Consider the following 21,743-nt stretch of genomic DNA (forward strand, 5'->3'; position numbering starts at 1 on the left):
CATGGGGACAGGAAATGGCAGGGAGCAGTAGCAGGCCTGGGTTCAGCTTGGGGATGGGGGTGGCGAGCTAGAAAGGGCAGGGGTGGCTAGGGAGGGAGTAAGGCTCGAGCTGGGGCCGGTAGGAGTAAGGCAGGGGCTGTGCGGGTGGCAGGAGAAGCGGCAGGAGCAAGGTGGGCTGAGGCAGCTGGGGCCCCCTATCTGGTTCCCTCCAATTCAAAGGCCCACACTTCAGTCCTTGTAAGCACCCCGCCGCCCCCCCAACCCCTCCCAGCCTGCTTTGTCTGCCCAAAGCCCCAGCCATCAGGCCAAACCTGTCCCAGCTCCCACCTCCCGTAAGAATGGCACACCTGGGCCCCCTCCAGGCCGGAGGAAGGTGATGAGGTTGCGGGCCCAGTTAGGTCCAGCCCTTGCAAACCCTGCCCCGCCTGCCAGGTGGCCTCCAGCGCTGCCAATCCCTTTGCCCTGCCCCTCCCCGCCCCTTCCCCCGCCTCCCGCCCGGCCCCCTCCTCCTCAGGTGAGGCAGCCAGGCCTAGCAGGCCCCACGCTGCTGCCTCTGCCTCCGGGCCACCGCTGCCGTGGGCCACCATGCTCCTGCCCAGGCCCGGAGACTGACCCGAAGAGGGCACCATCTCTCAGCTGCGGCCCCACCTGCCGGACCCCAGGGTAAGGACCAGGGCCCTCAGTTCCAGGCCCAAGGCACGGGTGCCCTCGTCCCCACACAACCTAATGCCCACCTCCCAATAGCGGGGCTCCTGGGGACCCCAAGAGTGGGCTCTCAGACGTCTCTCCAAGGACCTCGGAGCTCCAGCTGCCTCCTGCTCAGATTCTGAGATTGGGTCCCGGGTCTCCTCTTCCCTCAGACTCAGGAGTCTGGGCCCCTACGCCCCTCCTCCCACATACCCAGTTGTTCTGAGCCCCCAAATCCTTCTTTCCCCAGGACCCAGGAGTTCAGGCCCCCAGGTGTCTCTGATTCCTCAGAGCTGGGAGTTCAGACCCTCGGTCTCTTCCTCCCCCAGACCCAGGCAAGGGGCCCCCACCCCTGCAAATCCAGGAGTCCCCTGGCTGCTGGTCAGACACTGACCCCATCCTTGAACCCAGCCTGATCTGCGTCTGTGATCACGGCGTGCTCTGGCCAGGGCCCAGTCCGTCCAGCCTCCCTGGATGGACGCCTGGGACTGGGGGCACTGGGGCTGGGCTCGGCTCCCCCAGGCCCTGCCTCTCTGTTCATCTCCCCACAGGTCCCACCCCGGGCCCGGGAGGTCAGCCGGGGAATCATTAACAAGAGTCCGTGACATGGCGGAGAAGGAGGGTGAGTCCCCTTTTCCTTGAGTCCCAACTTTGGCTCGGCCTGGCGTCCCTCCCTCTGTGCTCTGCTTCCAACCCTCCGCCCTCTCAGAGCCCCCTCTCTCTGGCACCCCTCCTGAGCGCATCCCCACCCCCTTCTGAAGTTTCCTCCACCCGATTAACTATTAACCAAATTTTCTGTGGGACTGTGCCACCACCTGCCTTCCTGCCTATGCCATACGACCTTCCTGGCTCCTTGCCTCAGTTTCCCCTCACACTCCAGTGATGTCTTAGCTAACCCTGGACCTGTACCCCACTTGGGGCTAAGGTGGGAAGACCAGCTATCACGGTTATGGACACAGACTCTGGAGATGAACACACATGCCTGTATTCAAATCTGCTTCCGCCCCTTTTTAGCTGGGTGCTCCTATACAAGTGACGTCATATCTCTGGGCTCCATTTCCCCCGCACCCTAGGTCATGCATGGATCCTAAGGCTTCCTGCCTAGCGACCCACAGGGTTTGCCGGGAGCAAGGAACCCACACAAGGCACCGGTGTCGGGCTTAGCGCGTGAGACACACGCCATGAACCAGAGCTGTCATGATCATGACAGAGGCCAGCGAGCCTGTGTCTCAGGGACCCAAGACCCCCACCAATTCCAGACATTCCTCCCACCTCTTAGCACTGTGGGCTAAAGAGCAGAGGGAGGACTTTGGACTCAGCTGGGATGGATGGAGAGGAGACAGCGCAGAGAAACCGCTCCAGGAATGATGCGAGCGGCTGCCTGGGTGGCTGGCCCTCAGGGGCCCTTGGCAGACTCTAAACCGCTTGTCTCCCTCTCAACCTCCACCCCCCTGGGGAGCCAGCTGGAGGGGCTTACCCTCTCTGGGTCTCAGTGTTCATCTGGAAAATGGAGCTGGGGTGACTGCACCACCCCCCCAGGGTGATGTGAGAGTTTCAAGGGCATGAGAGGCCGGGAGGGCTGGTTGTGTTGGCTGGAATGAGCAGTGTGGATCACTGGCCTCCTGGGCTCTAGCAGTTAGCAAATCAAGTCCCAGACCACACAGCTAGGGCCCAGAGCAAAACCAGGCTCCCAGTGGTTCAGGAGGGGGAGCCACTGTACCCTTGGTGAGCAGGTGGCTGGCAGAGCCTAGACCCTTCGGGACGATTTTCCTCCTGGAGCTGACTGAAGGGAGTCTGCAGGGCCTCGGCCCCGGCCACTGCAAGAATGAACCAGGGAGAAAAGCAGATCATGCCTGGAAGGATGGCCAGAGATGGTCTGGGGACAGAGAGAACTGAGGCCGAGTGGGCTCTGGTGCATTTTCCAGGCAGCTTGGCCTGGTCCCTTGGCTGCGTCCTGCTGTCAGGGCTGGAGCCGGTGATCAAACCTGGACCCAGACGTGCAAAGGTTCTGGTGCTCTGCTTACTTGCTGGGTGACCCTGGGTAGGTGGCTGTGCCTCTTCTGGGTCTCCTTTCCTCATCTGCAAACCGGGGATGACCTAATGACACCTTCCTTATAAACACCTGCTGTGAGGCTGGAAGGAAGGTGCAGGACAGGGCTATGCAGGGGTTGCAAGCTGGTTGTGTTCACTGGGAGACAAGGTTTTTGGCGCTCCCTGGGGACTTGGAATTGGAGGAGGTTGACACCCAGGGTGAGCGGGGACTAGGTAGGGGGCGCCCAGCAAAGGGAAGGGCAGCCAGCTGCCAGGTGTGCAGGGGCTCATGGAGAATTCAGGTATTTCTAGAGGCCATGTGGGCAGTGGAGCTGGGAAAGTGATGAGGGGAAGTGAGCCGGTCCCTGGGGACTGTTGCTGGTGAAGAGCCCCGACAGTGCCAGGTGTCTCCACAAGATGGCGCTGGTAGTCATTCTTTGTTGCTCTTATTCTGGCTTGTGTTTTTACAAGTTCTGTGGGTTTGGTTGCTTGTTGGAAGCTCTGTCAGGGGCCTGATAAATGACCCATAAGGCTGTCTGGGAATTCGGGGAAACTTAGGTCCTGACTCCCAAACCTCTAACAGCCATGCTTACATCCTAGATAGGCTGGCATCACAGGGCTGAGGGTCTTAGACTCTGTCTTGGGGACACTGGGGCGTCCTGGAGGCTTCGAGGTTAAGAAGGGGCAGAGCGGATTTGGTGCTTAGGACAATCATCAGGCTTCTGTGTGGAGGCTGACCAGAGGGGAGGCTGAGCCCAGGGCTTGGGTGGGGCTGGGTACAGGGAAGAAGAGGGTGGGCAGTAGCTGCTCAGGAGACCTGCGGGCTTCGGGGAGGGCAAGCTGTGTGGGCAGGAGGTGTCCTGCAGAAGAGGGACAATCCTGAGGATGAGGGCCTCTGAGACGGGACCTGGGGATTCAGGGAGACGTTGAGGGCAGTATGGGACTTGGGGGATGTGAAGGACCCAGAGGGTCCCAGGGGGAGGCATCTACGAACCTGCAGGACAGAAAAGGGAAACTGAGGCTGTGGAGGTGTGTGAGTCAGACCTGGGAGCCAGGGGGAATGAGGGGGAGGAAGCCACGTCCCATCCTATGAACTCCAGGTTTCAGGGAGTTGGAGGAGGGTCAGGAAAGGGAGTAAGAGGGTTGGAGAAGTAGAAGGAAAACCAGATGCATGAGGTGTCCCAGAGGCCAAAGGAAAGACTTTCATTCAGGAAGTTGGAGTTGGGGACACTGCGGGCTGAGACATGAGCTGTTGACTGAGCGGAACTTCAGGGACAAGGAGCCCAAGATGTTGCCTGTGAGGGTTTAGCAGCCAGATGGTGGGGGCTGAAGATCTAAGGTGGGGGCACCCTCGCACTTGGAGGACCCAGAGTGGGGACACTTTCTGTCCTATCTGGGACACCTCCTTGAGGGCTGCCCAAAGCCCCCTGACTCAGAGGGTGTGGAAGGAGGTCTTTCTCCTGGAGTGGCAATGCTCGCCAACCCAGCAGACGCACCAAAGCCTCTAGGCTGGGCTCGGAGTGGCCCAGAGCTCTGACGGGCACCCCTGAAAACAAAGAGACCAGGACCAGCCTAATGGCTGCAGGAGCCAGTACCTCCCACCGGAACCAGGAAGATGGCTGGGGACGGAGCTGGCAGGTGGGCGGGAGGCCAGGGTTGGCCTGGCCCCCTGTGGCCTCTTTTATGGAAGGAGGGTGTATCTGTTTTCTCTCACCTTGATGGGAACTGCAGCGTTCTCAAATTCTTAAGACACCCGGACAATGGCCACCCCAGAAGATCCCAGATTACGCCCTGCTCCATTCTGGGTGCTGGTCTGGCCCTGTGCCCACCAGCTGTGGGACCGCGATACAGGTCAGGGACCTGGGACTCCCGCCTCCCTGGGGATGTCCTGCAGAGGCTAGGGACACCCCCGGCCCAGCTGTAGACTCTTTGGAGCCCTTCCTCTTTGGCCTTCCCATCGTCCCTAGTGAAGGGGTTAGCTTTTAATCCCCACGGCCCCTGTTGCTCTAGGAATAAAAACCTAGCTGCTCTCAGCCTAGGTCCCTGCCTTCCCCGAACTCATGCCATCCTGGCCCCATCTGGAGTCTCTCTCTGGAACAGATCATGCTTATTCTTGCCTCAAGAATGCTTATGCTGTTCCCTTTGCCCACGGGGTTCTTCCCTGGGATCTTTGCGTAGCTAGTTTCAGCCTTCAGGTCTCAGCTCAAAGGTCACTTCTTGGGGGAGCCTCCTCTTAGCACCCCACAGAAGCCACCTGCTGCCCTGACCTGCATTACTTTCTTCATAGACTTTGCCACCATCTGGGAACGATCAAGTTGTTTACATGCTTATGTTTTCCCCTCAATCTCACACAACTGAGAATGGGGGCCCCATGAGAGCCAGCCTTTCATCTGTCTTGGGGTGCATCCCCCGAGCCTAGAACAGTGCCAGAGTAGGACAAGGAGTGAACAAAGCTCCTTTTCACCAAGGAAGCCCAGAATAGTGAAAGGTATTGCCCAGGAGCACACAGCTCCAATGATGTAAAAGCATTTCTTGACAACTTGCTCTTGGGCAAGCATTTCTTGACAACTTGCTCCCCTCCCTTAGGGGAGGGGAGCACGACTTCTTGTTTATAGGCTTGGGCTCCAGCACCCCATGCTCCCAGGGTTCCGGGATCGCCACTTCCTCCTGCTGGCTGAGTTCCACACACATCTCGCTCCACTTCCCTGAGCCTTAGTGTTCCTTCTCTGATAAATGGGAATCCTCCCCCAAAACGAGGACAGTGCTTGGGGGCATGAGCCTGTGATAAGAGTTTGGCTACTATGATTATGAGAACTTTAAAGTATTATTTTTAGAGGTGAGTGCTAGGTGGGTGCCCAATAAACAGACAAGAAAGCTGAGGTTCAGTGCTATGAGGCCACCCGCCCAAGGTCCTGGGTTGGGAGGGCTAAGACCACTTTTTATTAATTGAGGCCAGTAACTTTTCAAACTTAGGTTCTTAACTTCCAGGGTCAATTTTGACCTCAGAGCTGGGTACTGAGGGAGAGGACTGGTTTGGGGGGAATGCTCAGGGACAGAGGGACTGGGACAGCAGAGAAGGATGGAGCCGTGAGGACGTGCCAAACAGCGGGGAAGTGAGATGCCAAGAGAGCGGAGGTTAGGGCTTGCCGCCCCCCAGAGGCTCCAAGACCTCTGAGAGAGGGAGCAGAAGTGACAGGTTCAAGAAAAGAAAGAGACAGCAAAGTGCAGCCTCACTGGCAAGGGAGAGTCCGCAGTGCCAGCAGTGCGGCCGGGGAGGGTGCAGAGGGTGGCAGCTCTCCCGGCCACGCCCCTTCCCAGCGGAATGCTGGGGACACCTGGTCAGCCACACTGGGGCGGGTCCTGAGAAACCTGGCCCAGGGCAGGTCGTGGCAGGATCCAGCGTCCTGTTAGCCCCAGGGGAGCAGGGCAGAGCTGGCCCCGTGCCCAGGCCTGGCCCCGTGCCCAGGCCCCTCCGAGGGGAGGACAGGCCTGGCAACCGCCCCGGCGTGGTGTCTGTTGCAGGTGGCCGGACGGTGCCATGCTGTTCCGGACCCAAGGTGGCAGCTCTCACTGCGGGGACCCTGCTGCTCCTGACAGGCATCGGGGCAGCGTCTTGGGCCATTGGTGAGAGTGGCCCCTGCGCCTCTCCCCTCCCCTCCCCCCTTGCCCCCCTGCAGCCCCCTGCCTGCCTGCCCTCACCTCTGTCTTCTCTGCAGTGACCTTTCTACTCAAGAGTGATCAAGAGCCGCTGTATCCGGGTGAGTAAAGCAGGCTGGGACCCTCTGGGGATCCCTGGAGGAAACCTGGTGGGAGCTCAGGGAAAGATTTCTGAGTGACTCGTGTGAGCATGCGCAGAGATGTTGCTAGCTGGTACTGAGCACCTGCTCTAGACCAGGGGCGGTTCTAAGCACTCCACCTTGTCTCGCGCTTTCCAGACTCTAAATGCGTTACGTTAGTGCCTCATGCAATCCAATTAGGGAGAAACCACACTTAAAAAGCATGAAGGAGAGGGGTGCCTGGGTGGCTCAGTCAGTTAAGTGTCTGCCTTCCGCTCAGGTCATGATCCCAGGATCCTGGGATCGAGTCTCACCTGGGCTCCTTGCTCAGCGGGGAGCCTGCCTCTCCCTCTCCCTCTGCTGCTCCCCCTGCTTGTGCTGTCTCTCATCCTCTCTCAAATAAATAAACAAGATCTTTAAAAAAATAAAAAAATGAGAAGCATGAAGAAGATTAGATTAGAAAAGACCACAGCGCATCTCTCTCAGCTTGAAGTTTTGTTAATCTTTCGTTTGGGTTCCATGAGAGCTGTGCTGTTGTTCTCTCCATTTGACAGCGTGGGGGGGGGGGGGACGGGGACTGAGGCTCAGAGCAATGCAGTGATTTGCTCCAGAAAGCACAAGTTCAGGGCTGCATCGTAAAATATAAAAACGTGTTTCTTTACAACGAGGCAGGGTCAGAGCCCGTTTGGGAGGTGCTGTATGAATTTGGGGACCCCTTCCTCATTCTCTGGGGGTGGGGGTAGGGTGCTACTGCTATGATCCCCATTTACAGATGTGGAAAGTGAGACCAGAGAGGACACACAGCTGGGAGATGATGAGGCCAGGAATAGCTAGCTCTCAGACAGGCCCGGCAGAGCTGTGTCTGCAGGCAGCTGAGAATGAACGGCCACACTAATAATAGATGTGGAAACTAAATGGGGAATGAATGGATGAATTTTCCTGGGTGCCAGCCCCCAGCTGCAGTTCCATGGCCCAGCTCAGCAGGAAGAAAGGGGAAGTTGGGTGATGGGATGTATTTTTCACTCCCAGGAGCCTCATCTAATTCCCTAAAGGACTCAGATCATGCTAAGAGGAGAAAAGAAAATCCGGACAGGGAAAGCCTACATCAGCTCTGGTCACCATCCCAGCACTTAGCAACCACTCACAGGGGCCAGGCATAGGCTTTGGGGCTTTATGGTTTCAATTCATTAACCCTCACAAAAGCATGTTTTAATATGGGGAGACCGAGGCGTGGCCCGGCGACTTGCCACAGGTCTCAGGAAACGGCAGCTCTGGGATCTGAACCCAAGCAGCCTCGATCTGTCTATGCAGAATTACTACACTCTGCTGTTTCTCGAGAAAACAGCCAAGTGACTCACTTTAGCAACAGCTACCATCTGCTGCACGCATTCTGTAACCTTGGACCCATCATCATCGCCCCCCCTTTTGCAGATGGGATTCGCTGAGTCCCAGTGAAGGGAACTGACTCGCCCAAGACCACACACTGAAGAAGCAGCAGGCCAGAGGGATCACAACCCAGAAAATGCTCTGTAGCTCCCCACGGACGCTGGGCTAAAGTCTCATCCCCCTGCAGGCTCCGGGCTCCCTGGGGGCAGACCCCTCTTCGGCCTTCACCTCACGCATGCACCTGGCACTCTCCAGGGTCCAGCCTATGGGCTGTTCTCTTGCCCTTGAAGGACCCTCCTGGCCCCCACGGTCTTGGCTTACCACCTCTTGCCTGCTCACACCTAGAAGCAGTTTCGAGGTTCTGCTGAGCTCTGGGGCCTCAGGCCAGTCCTGCCCTGAGTCCCAACCTCCTTAGCTATAAGCTGCAGGGGGCAGGGGGGATAAGGAGAGATGATACAGTGCTTGGCTCTGAGCCACTTGGTAAATGTGGCTTTTAGGTCTCACCCTGCTTTAACTTTCCTGAGAGAGGCCTTCCCGCACCCCCAGGCCCCATACTCCCGCAACCCTGCAGCCATGCCTGTTACCCAGGGTAAAATTCTCCCCACACTTGACTTCTGGGACATTTCAGGAGGACGGGGGTCCCTGGGTTTGCCACCCCAGACGGTGTCCTGCCCATAGGGTTGCTCAGGAGGTCTTTGAGAACATGCATAAGACAAGTCACGGAGATGTGAACTAACTTGTCCTTGGCCTCCAGCTGGAAAGTAACAAGGTTGTGGTTCAGACCTCACTCCTGCCAAGGCCAGCACTCCTGCCCTCCAGTTGTACTTAGGTTTTCCAAAAATGATGGGAAATTACAAAACAAATAAAGGAAAACAACCCCCAAACTATATCCCCACCTCATTTTCCTGGGATTTTCACACCTCTAAATATATCAGATAATTCAGTAAGCAAAACCAGATGACCCAGAACACATTTTTTTTTTCTTCAAATAATACCAACAAGAATAAAGAGTGGAAAAGTGAGAAACAGTGGTACAGAACATGGCTTTAAAAATAATCAGAGGGGGCCTTTGACATTCCCTCCCTCTGGCTCCCCCCACGGATATCCATAAAGTGATCCTTTCCTAAAACCTTACCCTATCTGGAACACTCGGAAGCTTTTCACCCCCAGCTGGTATTTCAAACTCAAGCCTTAGGGGTGGGAGGTGCCATCTAGCAGAGGCGCTGGCATCACCAATCCCTAACCCCAGAGCAGGGGGCCGAGACTGCAACGAGGCAGCCGGGAAGCGATCAGTGACCGCTGTGGGTAAGGAAGTCACTGGAGAGGCTGTGCGGGCACATGTCCAGAACTTGGGGTTTGGAGTCACACAGGTCTGAATGCAAGTCCTCTCTGCTTCTCACTTGCTTGGTGATTCTGGGCAAGACGCCCCACCTCTCCAAGCTTCATTTTCCTTCTCTGACCAGAAGGGGGATGATCTTTGTGGCCTTGGAGTGGTGTGGCGAGGTCCTGCTGTTGGTGGGCAGGGAGGATGTGGGGCATAATCCTGGGCACATGGCAGGTTCTCAGCAGACAGGGTTCTCTAGAACTGCGTCTGGAACTCCCGCCTCCCTTGTCCAGATCCCCTCAGCTTGGATGAGGCCAAATTGAGTTTGCCCTAGATCTGGTTTCCTAGAATGTGCTATCCTGGCGCCAGCAGCGCACGAGGCTCAGGAGAATAGGACCGGGGGGGGTTCCAGCTGGCCTTTCCCCAGACCTGCTCCCCCTACCCCTCCCCCATCCTGGCAAAGGGCAGCTGCATCCTTCTAGGGCCCAGGCCAGATGCCTTGGAGTTGTCCTTGACCCCTCTTTTTCCTTCACAGTCTGTCAGCAAACCCCGTCAGCTCCACCCACAAAATCTCTCCAGAATCTCAATGCTTCTCCCCATGGACTCTGCCCTCGCTGGGCCTCCATCCTCCCCTGCCTGGACCTTGCAGCAGCAAACCCCTGCCCGCTCCCGGGGCGCCCCCCTGCAGTCTGCCCCTGGCTCACACCTAGGAGCAGGTTCACAGGGGAACCTGAGTCAGGTCAGGGGGCTGCTAGCTCAGAGCCTCCCCCGGCTGCACCTTTCTCCCGGGAGAAGCAAAGTCCTCCCATGAGCCTGGCCTGCCTCCCAGCTCATCAGCTCATCTCACCCCCGCTCCCTCCCTCCCCTCTACCCTCCTTGCTGTGCCCCCCCCCACCAGCCTTGGGATCTCTGCACTTGCAGTTCCTGTGGCCTAGTTCTCTGTTCCCTCACCTACCTTCGCGACTCGCCCCCCTCCTTCAGATCTATGTTCTCACCCCAGCTTCTCCGTGAAGCTTTCCCTGGCCGCCTGTGGAAAACGGCAAGCTCTTCCCCCACGCCAGGATGCCCCTGCCTCAGTCAAGCTGGCTTTGTCTCCCCAGCCCCTCATTTTGTGACAGGCAGGGTCTATTTTGCTTGCTTGTCCCTTTCCTTACTTACCCATCTCACCTACTGGTCCTGGAGTTCCCCCGAGCAGGGATTTTGTCTGATTTGTTTATGCCGTGACAATTTGTTTCACTGCCCAAAATAGAGCCTCGCCCAGCTGGTGTAGGATATATAGATAAATACACCTGAGGACTGACCTGGCTTAGGTGCAAGAGATGATCCTCTGGCCAAGTGCGGGGAGCAGCCTGGGACGGGCTAAGAGGACAGGCAGTTTTCAATACAACCAGCCCCAGACGCAAGGAAGCCCTCAGTGCTCTCCAGCCTTCCTGTATCTGCACCCCACCGCTTCTCAAAGTTTGCGATGATGTGTTTGGCTGAGTGACTTTTTTTTATTACTGTCTGTCTCCCCCAGTCCTAGACTTTGGCTTGGTGAGGGCACAGCCCAGGGCTGTCTTGGTCATCTTCGTGCCTCCAGCATCACCCACCTGCAGGGCTGGGTATGGGGTATACGTCTAGTGAACGCTTATTATCCCGTGAATGAATGAACGAGTGAGCCAGTGAATGAACGAATACCTCATGCTCAGCTTGGAGAATTGCACTTTAGAATATTCAAGGCTCGGACAAGTCCTGCAGAAAAGATAGCTTTTCTTTCCCTTTTTTCCTCTTTTTTTTTTTTTTTAAAGACTAGGTATCTACCAAAAAAATAAAAAATGATTAAAAAAAAAGGCTAGGTATCTAAGAATTTTGGCCATTTGAGGTGTTAGTCAAGGGTCTTTGGCTGCATAAGACAAAAGGAGAAAACTGATTAAATAACAAGGGAAACAATTCACTTACTTATCCAACCATTCTGGGGGTCCCTTGGGTCTCCCACCATCGAGGGGTAGACATCCCCTGACTTTCCTCCACGTTGGCTTGTTTTTCCCCACATGGGGGGAAAGAAGGTCCCTAGCAGCTCCAGCTTTAAATGCCATGCTTTTGGCAACGTGGTTGAAACCGCTTCCCTCCTACCGGATGTCATGTTCGAGCAAAGGGCCAGATGTGCGGCGCATGCGCAGCCATTGTAGTTAGCAGGAGGTGACAGGCAGGACCCAGGGTTCCCGCCCGCCAGGTGAGCCCCAAGCTCCTATCGGCCCCTGTGGGGACTCTGACCAGGAGCTCCGTGGGGCTGGGCTGGGTGCGGGGCGGCGCCAGGTGGGGAGGTGACCCAGGCTGCCGTCCTGTCGCCCTGCAGTGCAGGTCAGCCCCGCCGACGCCCGACTCATGGTGTTCGACGACACGGAGGGCACGTGGCGGCTGCTGTGCTCCTCGCGCTCCAACGCCAGGGTGGCAGGCCTGGGCTGCGAGGAGATGGGCTTCCTTAGGTACCGGGCAGTCCCGAGGGCGGCCGGGCGGGGTGGGGCGGGGCGGGAGGAGCAGGCCTGACCCCTGCCTGCCCAGGGCCCTGAGCCACTCGGAGCTGGACGTGCGGACCGCGGGCGCCAATAGCACGTCAGGCTTCTTCTGCGTGGACGAGGGGAGGCTGCCGCTGGCCCGGAGGCTGCTCGAGGTCATCTCTGTGTGGTGAGGAGGGCCACGGGCTGGGACGCCCATCCCACCCACCCTTGGGACCCTTTCTCCTGTCTTAACTGGCCTCCCCTTCTGTTTCTGCCCCTGCCCGGATCTTTCTGTCACAGTGACTGCCCCAGGGGCCGTTTCCTAGCTACCGTCTGCCAAGGTGAGACCCTGAAACTCAGAACGCTCTCCCTGAGACCGCCCCCCCCAGGGCAGAGCCATGTCCCATCAGACACCCCAAATATACACTCCTCTTATCCCACAAGCGTGGAGCTGTCTGTGTCCTCTCAGACACCCCTAGATGGTGTGGCCATGTCCCCATAAAGTACCAGGGATGGGATTATGTCTTCTCACTCCCCTAGGGTGAGCCCATGTTCCCGCAGACTCCTCAGGTCAGGGTCTCATCCCATCAGACACCCTCCCCCTTCCCACTGGCCATATCTTCTTAGATCCGATGAGGATGGAGCTGTGTCCTCGGACTCTCCCAGGGTGGCAGGTCCGTGTCCCCTTAGTCCCCTAAAGCTGGGCCATGTTCCTATAGGTCCCCAGGGACGGGGCTATGTCCTGAAGTTTCCAGGCTCAGACCCTCCCGCAGCCCCTGACTCTGCTTCTCCCACAGACTGTGGCCGAAGGAAGCTGCCTGTGGATCGCATCGTGGGAGGCCAAGATACCAGCCTGGGCAAGTGGCCATGGCAAGTCAGTCTTCGTTACGATGGGGCACACCTCTGCGGAGGGTCCCTGCTCTCTGGGGACTGGGTGCTGACAGCTGCCCACTGCTTCCCTGAGTGAGTGCCCTGCACAGCCCCAAGCGGGAGAGGCAGAGGAGAGGCGAGGTAGGAGAGGTTGTGCCCAGGGGAAGCTGCCTCCCTCCTCTCCTATTCCCTGGTAGGCGGAACCGGGTCCTGTCTCGGTGGCGAGTGTTTGCTGGCGCCGTGGCCCAGGCCTCCCCTCATGGCCTGCAGCTCGGGGTGCAGGCAGTCATCTACCACGGGGCCTACCTCCCCTTTCGAGACCCCAACAGTGAGGAAAACAGCAATGACATCGCCCTGGTCCACCTGGCCAGCCCCCTGCCCCTCACGGGTAAGTCTGGGGATGCGCCTGGGCGTGGGAACTCCAGAGGCGGGAAGGACAGAGGGCCGACTTATAGGAATCCATGGTGATCAGGAAACCGATCTCGAGGGGAGTGGAACACGGAGTTACCATTTGCCGTAGTGGATTCGCCTGGGGCTACATGCCCAGAGGAAAGAAAAACGCGGGTGCGTGTAAGATCTTAGACCCCGGTGTTTGTGGCAGCTCTGTCCGTGACAGTCAAAAGACGGAAGCAGCCCAGATGTTTATTGGACACAGGGAGAGACTAAATGAGGTAGATCTCTACCATAGAGTAATATTTGGCCTTAAGAGGGGATGATGGGCCATTGACGCCTGACACAACAGATCAACTTTGAAAGCGTTGTGCTAAACCAAAGAAGTCAGATGCAAGAGGCCACTGGGTGATTCCATTTACAGGAAATGTCCAGAAGAGGCAGAACAGGGGACAGAGAAGGTGATTGCCGGGGAGTAGGGGTGGTGTGAGGTGGGGAGGAGGATGGGGACAGGGAGATTGGGAGGTGACAAGCAGAGAAGACAGGCTTTCTTTTTGGGGGTGATCCAAACGTCCTCAAATCATTGGTGGTGATGGGGGCAACTTCCTATGGCCAGGCACGCAACTAAACTCTCCGTGGACCCCTTAAAACCCACTGACTTGTCCGCTCGAAGGGGGAGAACTGTGTGGATTCCGTCTCAGAAAAGCTGTTACCAAAAAATACAGTGAAGTGTAATGAAGAAAACTTTTAACAGCTGTTAACGAACCCTAGAGGGAATCAGAAGTTATTCCCTCTGCAGTTTTCCGGAGTGTTTTCCCTGCTCTCACGGAGAAAGACTCCCTTGGGGCCTCGGCTATCCTTAGCATTTCTCCACCGCATGCCGGTGGATTGAGAGCCTGTACTCTCTGCAGGCCACAGCGTGACGACAATATTCATAAAAACAGTGCTGACGAAGTCATCAAAGAGGGTGTAGATGAGCTTTTAGCAGGCAATAGTATAGCAATAACAAAAAAGTACCATAAAATACTATCCCGGCGATGATGTCGTAGTGTCAACACTCACAGCTCAACCTCCTGCGTGCCTGGTCCCGTTCTCAGCAGGTCCCCAGCCTGTGTGCATTTAGCTCCGACAGCAGCCTTAGGAGAGCAGATCCTGGTAGGATCCTGTTTTCCCACACAGGGGAAGGTCCCCACGCAGAGTGGCTCTGAAGTCCTGCAGCTGGAAAATGGCAAAGATTTGGGTCGAGGCCACCTGGCGCTGGAGTCTGTGCTTATAACCCCCAGGCTTTGCTGCTGGGGCTGTTCTGTGGCTTGCATTCTGCTTCTTTTCATGGTTATTTTCTTTTCAATGGTCCGTGTTCCTGGTTTTCCATCAAAGGGGATGATACACATTTTTTTAAAAAATTAAACAAACTCTTGTCTTTAGGGAGGGAAGGGCTACAAATAGTGACATAGGGAAGGGTCTATGGAAGCATGGAGGGGTGGGGTGGGAGCCACTTGGCTGGGATACACATGGCCAAGGGGGTAAGAGCCTAAGTTTTGGGATCAGATTGGGGTACTTGCCAGCCATGTGATCTTGGCTTCATCTTTCTGTGCCTCAGTTTCCCTGATCCATTAAATGACTTCCTAGGGATATCAAGACAATTAAAAGGGTAATATGAGGGCCGCCTGGGTGGCTCAGTCGGTTAAGCGTCTGCCTTCAGCTCAGGTCATGATCCTGGGGTCCTGCAATAGAGCCTCATGTCAGGCTCCCCACCGAGAGGGGAGCCTGCTTCTCCTTATGCCCCTCCCCTCCCTCAGGCTCGCTCTCTTGCTCTCTCTCAAATAAATAAAATCTTTAAAAAGGAAGGGTAATATGATTACAGAGCTTAGAGCGATGCCAACACACAGTGAGCACTCAGTTACCGTGAGAAGTCATTGCTATTGTCATTGTTTATTACTATTAATAGTTACGTGAGCATTTCCTATTTGTCGAGCATGCGGCTAAGGGCTTCACCGGTTTCTCACCACAGCCTCGAAGCGAGACGATTATTCTGTCCATTTTATACCTGAGAGCCCTGACAATAGGCCTGTGAAGTCTCCAGCAGGCAGGCCGTAGACAGAGCTGCCAGGATCTACGGTGTGGGTTGTACTGCACAAGGACATCACATCTTAGGGGCACCATGCTCACTGTTGTGGTGTAGGTCTGTGTACCGAGTGTAATGATCTTCTGGCAGATGGAAGTCAAGTATCTAAAGATAGGGATGGCCTTCTTCTGTTTCTCACTAAGGCACCTTCCTGGGGGAGGGCGGGGTGGGGACAGCCGGTGGGCCACGGTTAAGAACGCAGAGCTTGGGAACCAGGCCAACGTGGGTTCAAATTCTAGCTCTGTCATTGCTTCGTTACGAGACTTCAGACCAGTGACTCGGCTTCATCTCCCTCCTCTGGAAATGGGCTCATATTAGGCCTTCGCTCTCTGGACTGGCAGGACTTTGGGGGAAGTGAGGCAGGACGACATCGGCCCTGGTGGGCTCTCAGGGGAGGCAGCTTCTAATGTCATTGTTCTAAAAGAGCAGAGGAGAGGGGCGCCTGGGTGGCTCAGTGGGTTAAGCCGCTGCCTTCGGCTCAGGTCATGATCTCAGGGTCCTGGGATCGAGCCCCGCATCGGGCTCTCTGCTCGGCAGGGAGCCTGCTTCCTCCTTTCTCTCTCTGCCTGCCTCTCTGCCTGCTTGTGATCTCTGTCTGTCGAATAAATAAATAAAATCTAAAAAAAAAAAGCAGAGGAGAGGGTGTGTCGGGGCCTTTGAGGCTGGGGACAGAGGCTTTGTCCCAGGCAGGGCAGGCCCACAGGGGCTGACCCGCCGGGGTCTTTCACAGAATACATCCAGCCTGTGTGCCTCCCGGCTGCCGGCCAGGTGCTGGTGCATGGCAAGATCTGTACTGTGACTGGCTGGGGCAACACGCAGTACTACGGTGAGTCCCGTCTTCTGCCTGCAGAGCCACCAAGAGGGAGATGGAAGCGGGCTGGGGAAAGGCAGTCTGGCTGGAAAGGCAAATGCTTCTTGGCCCTGGGGCCCTGGAATGCTGAAGAGCCTGGGGTGGGGGGCGCAGCAGGAGGGAAGGGGGCCACGCCTGTTCCCCAGCCTCGGCCAGCCTTGCCCGCACACCCCCAGGCCAACAGGCTGGGGTACTCCAGGAGGCCCGAGTCCCCATAATCAGCAATGAGGTCTGCAATGGCCCCGACTTCTACGCGAACCAGATCAAGCCCAAGATGTTCTGTGCCGGCTTCCCTGAGGGTGGCATCGATGCCTGCCAGGTGAGAGACCGTGAGTGCGCAGTGGCCCCGAGCCCCTGCCACTCCAGGGATGGACACACAGGGCAGTGGGTGGCCAGGGTCCCTCTCTCTGGGCCACAGGGCTCTGTGACCACAGCCCCTGGCCATCCCAGAGGGCCTCCCGGATGCCCTCTTGGCCTCCAGCCAGGCCTCCCCTGCCCCCACCAGGGTGACAGTGGCGGCCCCTTCGTGTGTGAGGACAGCATCTCTCGGACGCCACGTTGGCGGCTGTGTGGCATCGTGAGCTGGGGTACCGGCTGTGCCCTGGCCCAGAAGCCAGGTGTCTACACCAAAGTCAGTGACTTCCGGGAGTGGATCTTCCAGGCCATAAAGGTGAACGTTGGGCCCAGATGGGGGCCATTGGGTGGGAGTGTTTGGGACTCTAATGGGGAGGGGGGGAGGAGGCAGGGGTTTTCTGGAAACCTGTGCTCAGGCCAGGGGATAGATGGATTTCCAAGGGCTTGTGGGGAGGGAAGGTTAGCCGTGGGGCTGGGGAAGCCTCTCAGACCTCAGAAGCCCCCAGTTGTCTTTCTCCAGACTCACTCCGAAGCCAGTGGCATGGTGACCCAGCTCTGACCTGTGGCTTCTCCTTGATGCGCACGCCTCCAGGGCCCAAGTTCACCTAGGTGGCTCCAGCCCCACCTGGTGGGGTTCACCCTGGGCCCGGAATGGGACGTTTTTCTTCTTGGGCTGAGCCCACAGGTCCAAGGATACCCTCCCTCCAGGCTCCTCTCTTCCACAGTGGCGGGCCCACTCAGCCCTGGGAACCCGAGCCTCACCCTCCTGACCCCCATGTAAATATTGTTCTGCCATCTGGGGACCCCCATCTAGGTGCCTGTGATGACAGGATGCTCTTTAAATAATAAAGATGGTTTTGATTAACATGGCCTCTGAGTTTGCAAGTGTAAATAGCAATGAGGACATTTGTCCGGGAGGGAAGGGAGAAATTAGGGACTGGTACAAATCAGGCAGGGAGCATTATCCTCCAATTCCCATTGGCTTAAGAGAAAAAAGAAATTAATTGGTTCACTTAACTGAAAATGCCCTGGAGCAAGTGGCTTCAGGTACTGCTGGATCCAGCTGCTCAAATATTTTTCATCAGGACTGCCTTGTTTCTGCTCCAAAATCTGCTTTTGCATGGAGAGAAGCTTTATTTGCAAGAAGCCTCCCCTACAACCAGACTCAGATGTCCCCCACCTACCCGAACGCTAGGCTGATATGCCATGGAGTACTGAGCAGCCCCAGTGAAAAGAAAACGCTTTCCTCCCAATAGCTACAGCAAGAAAGGCCCAGGCCTGGTTCTCACTGGACAGATTTGAATTATATGCTCACACCTCAACAAATCACGATGTGTGATACGTAAGTCAGGAGTTTGACTCTCAAGAACTATATGACTTCAGTGTAGGGAGCTCCCCAAAGGAAAATGGAGTGCTTTTTCTTTAAAAAGGTATGTAGATGCCCAGTGGAGGGAAAAAAGACATTCCCCATAGGCCAACACAAGAAACTGGGCTCTGTAGGGTAGAGACAGGAGTCCTCGGCCCTGAGACCCTTGCCCCTTCATCTGGGCTCGAGGTTAGGTCCCAGCTTCCCCTGGGACCCACTCTTACCTAGAGCATCTGCCCAGCTCATGGAGGCTTGACAGCCCCCGAGGGTGTTTCCTGTGTTTGCCACCAGGGGGTGCTGCTGCCCCTAAACTGTGAGAAATTGAACATTTTCTGCCCTAATTGTCCACATGTTGCTGAAAACCAGCTGGTCTGTGGGGAGAATTCTCACTGGAGCCTGTTTCCCATGACTTCGGGTGATAAAAAAAATTATAGTGTATTGCCCATCACCTGCATGCTCCTAAGCAATTTCCTGAAACATAGACGCAGGCAAGTGTCTTTGACTAATGGCCGACTATTTGGAAGAAGTTCCAAGCTTCAGTCCTTGGATACCAAACCCTTAGCATAGCTGATCCCCACCATAGCTTTTTCCTTCCAGAGCACCCCAGAACCCCACCCCCACCCCCACCCCCGCCCACCACCTCCGCCCAGTCTCATCTGCAAGATCCAGGCAGGTTTCCCAAACGTCTGCATGGGGCTGTGCGGTCTGACCCATCCTATTGGAGATGTTCATTAGAGACTTGGCTCACACATTGTTTTGTTAGAATTTTGTAATTAGCTGAAAAAATGAATGGCGCCTGTGTTTTATAAAGCTCAGGGATCCAGAGAGGACATGGCCCCAGAGTGGGCTCCTGAGTAGATACAACCATGTCCTAGAGGGGATAAGGGGACACAACTTACTCTGGCAGGAGGGGGTGCTCTGAGCAGACCTGGCCCAGCTCTGCAGGGGACAAAAGAGGGCATGGCCTGCCCTAGGGGACCTGAGGGGAGGCAGTCCTATTCTAGGCGATCTAGTAGATGTTTTGGGCATTAAAAGCCAACAGCAGGTCCACGGGAAAGAGGTTGACCAGGAGGCCACTCCGGCATCCGCCACCATTATTGCTCTCTTGGAGGCTGGGAATCAGTTAGGGAAACCTTGATTCACTCAACAGCCATCTACCAGCTTCCTGTTTTTGCCAGGGATTGGTGAGCCTCAGTTTCTCCTCCTGCCCCCACCAACCTTGACCCCCCTCCCCAAGGAGCCACATAGCTATTAGAACCATGACAACAATTCAGGGTTGTCTTGGGGCACCTGGGTGGCTCAGTGGGTTGAGCCTCTGCCTTCAGCTCAGGTCACGATCTCAGGGTCCTGGGATCGAGCCCTGCGTTGGGTTCTCTGCTCAGCGGGGAGCCTGCTTCCCCCCACCTCTGCCAGTCTCTTTGCCTACTTGTAATCTCTGTGTCAGATAAATAAATAAAAGAAATATAGGGTTGTCTTGATGTTCTACTGGGATCTTGGTCTTCAGAAAAATTGACCATCCGTATTCTTCACTTCCATGTCACTGGTGGGCATCTCTGAGCCAGAAGAATCCGGCCCACCCAGTGTAACCATATCAGGAGCTCAAGCAAGGCTTTGCATCCACAGTCAGTGCTTCTATGTGCTGAATATTCACTTGCAAATATAGAAAAGGCTGCCGGATGTAAGTTGGAATGGAAAGCCTCACATGTGGTTCCTCGGCTGGCATCCTCCCAGTCAAGCGGAAGGAGCAACGCACAGTCTTTCACAATAGTTATCCTACAAGGAAAATGCCACCGTGATTAACAGTGATTGTGATGATCAGAAATAATTACTGTGAACGTTCAAGGAGTGGTGTGAGCAGGGAATGGATTTTCGTTTCTGCAGAAAAATAACACTATTTAAATCCTGTGGTATCACGTGGGCAGCGGCTCTCGTTCCCTTGCCGCATAATAAACCAGCCCAAACTTAGTGGCGTGAAATAGTGACCATCTTAGACTGCTTGTGGATTCCGTGGCTCAGAAAGTCAAACGGGAGCAGTAGGGACTGCTTGGCTCTGCTCAGTGATGTCACGGTCTCAAAGATCTCAAGGATGGAGGGTCGTGGTGGACAGAGACAGGTGTAGGGAAGCTGCTTTACTCGCAGGTCTGGTGCCTGGACTGGAGCAGCTCAGAGGCTGGGCTCCAATACCAGCCCACCAGCCTCTGAGCACGGCTGCCCCAGGACACTGGGACACCTTAGGGGTCTCTGGTTCCTCAGTGAACATTTCTGCAAACACTGCCTCTTACACCCCAGCCTCCCTTCTGCTCTACTCAGTTGGTTGAAGGTGTCACAAACCTGCCCAGACTCAGAAGAGCAGAGAGAGACAGACCCCCCTCTCAATCTGCTGAAAAAATTCGGGGCTATGGTTTAGGACTGCCACATAAACTCATGGAATGTAGGAGCAGGTTGGCCGGTGGCCAAGTGGAGACCTTTTCACTCACTAAAGTGCTCGACCTGAAAGATTTGCCTGCTGTGATTGTGGATAAAAAGATTGTGACAGTAATAAATGTTTAATATGTTTTCAGATTTGTTTTTATGTTTCAAGAAGTTCATCCTTGGATGGTGATACTCAGCTTTGGGCTTGTCTGGATTTTTTTTTTTTTAAGAATTTATTTATTTATTTGACAGACAGAGATCACAAGTAGGCAGAGAGGCAGGTAGAGAGTGAGGGGGGAGCAGGCTTCCCTACTGAGCAGGGAGCCCGATGTAGGACTCGATTCCAGGACCCTGGGATCATGACCTAAGCTGAAGGCAGAGGCTTAACCACTGAGCCACCCAGGTGCCTCTGGATTTTTTTTTTTAAGATTTTATTTATTTATTTGACAGATGGAGATCACAAGTAGACAGAGAAGCAGGCAGAGAGAGAGGAAGAAGCAGACTCCCTGCTGAGCAGAGAGCCCAATGTGGGGCTCGATCCCAGGACCCTGAGATCATGACCTGAGCCGAAGGCAGAGGCTTAACCCACCAAGCCACCCAGGTGCCCTGGCTTGTCTGGATTTTAATGCTGGTCAGGATTTGGCCAGTATGCTTCTTTGTTGCCTGTAAGTAATAATAATAATTTTCATCAGAATAAGGGTATGAATGTTGTTTAGTACTTCTGTGCTGGGCGCTGCTGAGAATGTTATGTGTGTTATTCCATTGTTTATTCCAAGTCAGACATTTGAGTGTAGTTTTCTTAATTTTTACTATTTATTCAACTCTTATTTATTGAGCACCTATTATGTGCCAAGTGAGCTCTGTTCCGAGTGCTAGGGACACAACTGGAGACAAGTCAGATGAAATCCCTGCTCTTATGGAGTTGTCTCGTGTGTGTGGGGGGGTGGGGGGGACAGACCAGGAACAAATACCAGTGGTCCCACTTATATTATTATTTTATTTAGATCATTTCTTTCTGCTTCTCTTTCTTTTTGTGTTTCTCTTTTTTCAACCTAGCCTTGACTTTAACACTTTTTCAAAAACTGAAGATTTCATGTGGCAGTGGCATACTTTTTTTTAATAGAAATGAAAAATATTAGGGGGCACCTGGGTAGCTCAGTTGGTTAAGCGTCTACCTTTGGCTCAGGTTGTAATCCTGGGATCCTGGGGTCAAGCCACATTTTGGGCTTCCTGCTCGATGGAGACCCTGCTTCTCCCTCTGCCTCTGCCTCTGCCTCTGCCCCTGCCCCTTCTCCCACTTGTGCTCTTTCTCAAACAAATAAAATCTTAAAAAGAAAAAGCTCCACAAATATTAGATAAACAAACAGGAGTAAAATAATACCCAGTGCTTCCTCATTCCCTCCTAGGTGCTCCTGGAATTCCTGCACTAGCAGCCCACCAGCCAGCCACACTCTGGGAAATGCTGTTTTAATCCTCATACAAACCAGGAGGAGAGGGCTGTGGGGTATGATGTCCTAGAGGGGGCCGTGTAATCTGCTCCAGGTGGCATGTCTGAGGGAGTGAAGCTGGGGCCGTGACTTAACATCTCAGGAAAGGGGCCCGGGTCCCCCCCCCCACCGCTGATCAGGCTTGGACACTGCTCCCGGGGGGCTGGGAGGGGGGTTCCCCAGCCCCCATGATGGGGTGTTCTGGGAA

The 21,743-nt window shown here is 55.3% G+C and overlaps 1 protein-coding gene across 2 annotated transcripts; it reads left to right on the forward strand.

Annotated features, from left to right (window-relative positions):
* The first annotated feature begins 526 nt into the window (after window positions 1-526).
* HPN (hepsin) lies at window positions 527-17,135 on the forward strand. 2 transcript variants are annotated; one of them, XM_044256305.1, is made up of 13 exons: window positions 527-663; window positions 1,239-1,309; window positions 6,241-6,342; window positions 6,435-6,476; window positions 11,540-11,669; window positions 11,746-11,868; window positions 11,982-12,022; window positions 12,479-12,644; window positions 12,749-12,939; window positions 15,797-15,892; window positions 16,093-16,235; window positions 16,422-16,586; window positions 16,777-17,135. In XM_044256305.1, exons 2-13 carry the CDS (start codon window positions 1,294-1,296, stop codon window positions 16,816-16,818), a joined length of 1,257 nt encoding a protein of 418 aa, XP_044112240.1. In that variant the 5' UTR covers window positions 527-663; window positions 1,239-1,293; the 3' UTR covers window positions 16,819-17,135. The 2 variants fall into 2 exon arrangements, with proteins under 2 accessions (XP_044112240.1, XP_044112241.1); XM_044256306.1 differs by having other exon boundaries at window positions 16,791-17,135.
* The last annotated feature ends 4,608 nt before the right edge of the window (window positions 17,136-21,743 follow it).

Source organism: Neovison vison, chromosome 7 (genome assembly GCF_020171115.1).
Source record: "Neovison vison isolate M4711 chromosome 7, ASM_NN_V1, whole genome shotgun sequence".
Taxonomy (NCBI): Eukaryota; Metazoa; Chordata; class Mammalia; order Carnivora; family Mustelidae; genus Neogale; species Neogale vison.